At 33.9% G+C, this 3,627-nt stretch overlaps 1 protein-coding gene across 2 annotated transcripts in view; it reads right to left on the reverse strand.

Annotated features, from left to right (window-relative positions):
- TPST1 (tyrosylprotein sulfotransferase 1) overlaps positions 1-3,627 on the reverse strand; it is a 139,418-nt gene that overhangs the window by 71,862 nt on the left and 63,929 nt on the right. For both annotated transcript variants that reach the window (XM_012640384.1, XM_012640385.1), the window contains exon 3: positions 737-935. In XM_012640384.1, coding sequence (XP_012495838.1) covers positions 737-935 — 199 coding nt within the window. The remainder of the gene's footprint in view (positions 1-736; positions 936-3,627) is intronic.

Genomic DNA, 3,627 nt, shown 5'->3' on the forward strand with positions numbered 1-3,627 from the left:
GGAGATGGATGGTGGTGATAGTTGCGCAGCAATGTAAGTATATTTGGTGCCACTAAATGTACACTTAAAAAATATTAAAATGGTAAATTTTGTATGTATCTTACCACAATAAAAAAAAAGAATGTATAGGTGTGATTTGAAATAGATTCACCCAGTAATTCAGATTAGCACTTTGAGTTTTCAGGACTTTCTGAAACAATGTTTTGTAAAGATGTAATAAATTTTAATTTATTAAGAGAAAGACTGTAATTTCACTTTAATAGCAACTTTCTCTTAATCAGAGGCCTAGTGTATTGTAGTACCTGTTTAATAATTCTTCTAATAAAGCCAATGTTCAGCCTTTAAGTATAATGAAATTATCTAAACAAAAGTATAAAAGTAAAATACCCATTAGATTTAAAGAAAAAAGAAACTATAAGTAAGGTCACTAATAATTCTGGTGTTTATGCAGATTTGTAGTAATCAACTATGAGAATAAATCACCCCAACAGGGAGTGCCATTCCCAGAAAGTGGGCAAAATATATTAAAGAACTGACTCCAAAGTTCTTGGGAAAAGCCAGAGTTACCCTTAAAATACTGAGGAAGACTTTTGAAAATGCATTCTACAAATAGAATTTTTCTAATTTAAAATACTTTTCTGATCATAAAATAGCAAGAAATAAAATAAGAAAAAACTATTCATGTCCCAAATTCTGAATCTAGTTTCCTCAGTTACTTTAAAAAAATCTCACTTACCCTTCTTGTGTTTTCAAGGATTTTGGGATCAGGTTTTCCATAGTTGGGTGGATTGGCATATGGGTCATATCCAAGTTTGGCAAGCATGGGTGCAATCACTGCCATGTCTTGTACAACGTCTGGAGGTATCTTCCCAACCCATTTTGACAGAGCTCCCAGATTGACTGGCTTGATGACTTGGTCTGTAGATCTCTCCACTCTGAAAAAAATATAATATGAACAAATATTTAAAATTTAAAAAATAGTGTTAACCACTACAAATTATTTTTGATAGCTTATAAATTTTAATCATCTGGATTATAAAGTAATTGAGAAAGAGGGCACTAATCAGGTTTGACACTATTTACTAGACTTTAAAAAAATAATTTAAGTTTGATAGTAATTATTGGCAGCCTCGGATTTCTAGAAATAGGAAAAAGGGTCAGCTGAAACATCTGCATAAAATGTGTTGACATTTTAATTATAACATCCAGGAAAAAAAGCCAACAAAGATAAGACTGCTTAGCAAAACTGCCAGTCAACTTACTTGAAATTCATTAAAAAAAAAGATGGATTTATGGATGACTAGAGGGACAACAGATAGATGAACAGATATGTCATAAAGCAAATATGGCAAATGTTAACTGCAGAATCTAGCTGGTGGGTATAATTCTTTCAATTCTTCTGTATGTTTGAACTTTTTCATAATAAAATGTTGCAGGGAAAATAGCCAACCACAAACCACTAAGAATGCAAAATATTCATTTGTTCTACTTTCCTGTTGACTTCCTAAAAAAATTCTATTTTCTACAGAAGAAAAAGAACTACTGTTTATGATTTTCAATATTAAAGTACTCAATATTACAGAACAAATGTGTTCTACCTCTTGCCCTGGAAATTTACTCTAAACCTGTAATGATTACACTTACTGTATTTGAATAAATAACTAGTAACACCTTAGGATAAAATATAACATGAAATGACATTTGGATTTAAATTGGATCTGAATTAGATTTTGGCCAAATGACTATAAAACAGAAATGCTTAAGGAGAGTTTTAAGAAATCATTCAAACACAGTATTCTATTATAATAAAAAGTAAAAGTCCTTTTTCTTTAAGTATATGACCTCTCACTGCAGATAATCATTATCTGATGAGGAGCCTCTTGAAGGGGCTCTGCTCCTAAAATAACAGACAAGTGAAAATAAGATGACTCTTCCCTGGCATTCTATGAGGCCATCAGCTCCAGGTTTTCCTCTTGCCTCAACAACCATATTCTTTTTTTTTTTTTTAAGACCGAATCTTGCTCTGTCACCCGAGCTAGAATGCTGTGGCATCAGCCTAGCTCACAGCAACCTCAGACTCCTGAGAGGAAAATTGGGCTTGAATGTAACACATTAACTGCCATGTGAGTTGTATTTAACTCATGCTAGTTTTGTGCCCAGAGCCTCATGAAACGTATGTAACTCACACGTCTCTTTACCTTGGGACTGTATGAACTATTTTTCAAGTTGCATATAACTCATGTGCAGAAAACAATAAAAGGTAACAAATTTCATTAAATTAGAAAGGATCATTTTGTTCTCTAAGTTTTTATTCTATTTTCATAATAAACACTGTGGCCCCAGGGGGAAAAATTTTTTTCTAGCGTGGCAGTCAATGTGTTAAAATAGAGCCACATGGCCATTTGTTGACTAGAGGTCACATGCAGTACTCCTAGTTCTGGGAAAACCTACAGTCTGCTTAACTTTGAGAATGCCATAGCTGACTGTTCTTATTCATGTCACCTAAGCCAACCAACCAGAATTCAACCAATCAGAATCATATCAACCAATCAGAATTCAGCTGCACCAACCAATCAGACCTAAGTAAGTTTGAATCCTTCATTTGCATAAATGAACCTGATGGGGAACCTCATTAGGAACTTTCTCTATAAAAGCCAAACCCTCCCTTTGTTCTCTGGAATGCATGCTTGTTTTACACCTAAGCCTGCTGCATCTGCCTGGTTTGCAAATTGTTCACCAGAATAAAGTCTCTTTCCTTTAAATTCCTTTTCAGACAACTTTTGTTTACACACCAGATTATAAAGGAGGGTCTATGTCTTATTAATCTATCACCAGCATCTAGCACATTAACATATAATAGATACTCAATAAATGTTTATTAAGTGAATAATAGCTTTTCATGGGAAAAAACACACATATTTGTTTATGCAAACATGCTCAAGAGAAGTCAAGTATCATGTCTCTATAAGGAGATCGTACCTAACTGACATGTAAGATGAAACTAGAGAACATCGCATGATACTTACTGTGGGTGCATTACGAATTTTAGAGCATGGGAGCCGTATCTTCAGAGATAAAAACCTCCAGAAAAAAAGAAAGGCTTACAGGAAGCAAAGAATAACATTTTCTGTCCATTCTATGTCAGGTACTTTGCATATGATATTTAATTTCATCCTTAAAACAACCTTAAGAGAAAGGCATTATCATTTTTCAAATGGGTAAACTAAAACCCAGATAAGAGATTTGTCCAGGGTCACACAATCTGGAAGTGATGGAGTCAGAACTTGAGCCAATGTCTATCTGAAAAAGATCCCATTTTCCCCAGTATCTCTTACTGCTATCTTATTTATCACTTTAATTTTTACCTTCTGTGCTTCTGTGAAAACCTTGGCTTTCTGCTCTACACCGCACAGAGTGAACAAGTTGTTTTACCATGAGGATAAAAACAAATAAACTACACAAATAATAGGTATATCCTGCTGTGTTGATGTTTAACAACCTATTCTCCAAGGGGAAAAAGGCATGATTTGTAGCATTTACTGATGTCTACAGTGTAAGTATTCCTATTATGACTTATTTTACACTATCAACATGACCTCACTGACTGCAGAATTGGGAAGAGATGAG

Source organism: Propithecus coquereli, unplaced genomic scaffold, assembly GCF_000956105.1.
Source record: "Propithecus coquereli isolate 6110/MARCELLA unplaced genomic scaffold, Pcoq_1.0 Scaffold150, whole genome shotgun sequence".
Taxonomy (NCBI): Eukaryota; Metazoa; Chordata; class Mammalia; order Primates; family Indriidae; genus Propithecus; species Propithecus coquereli.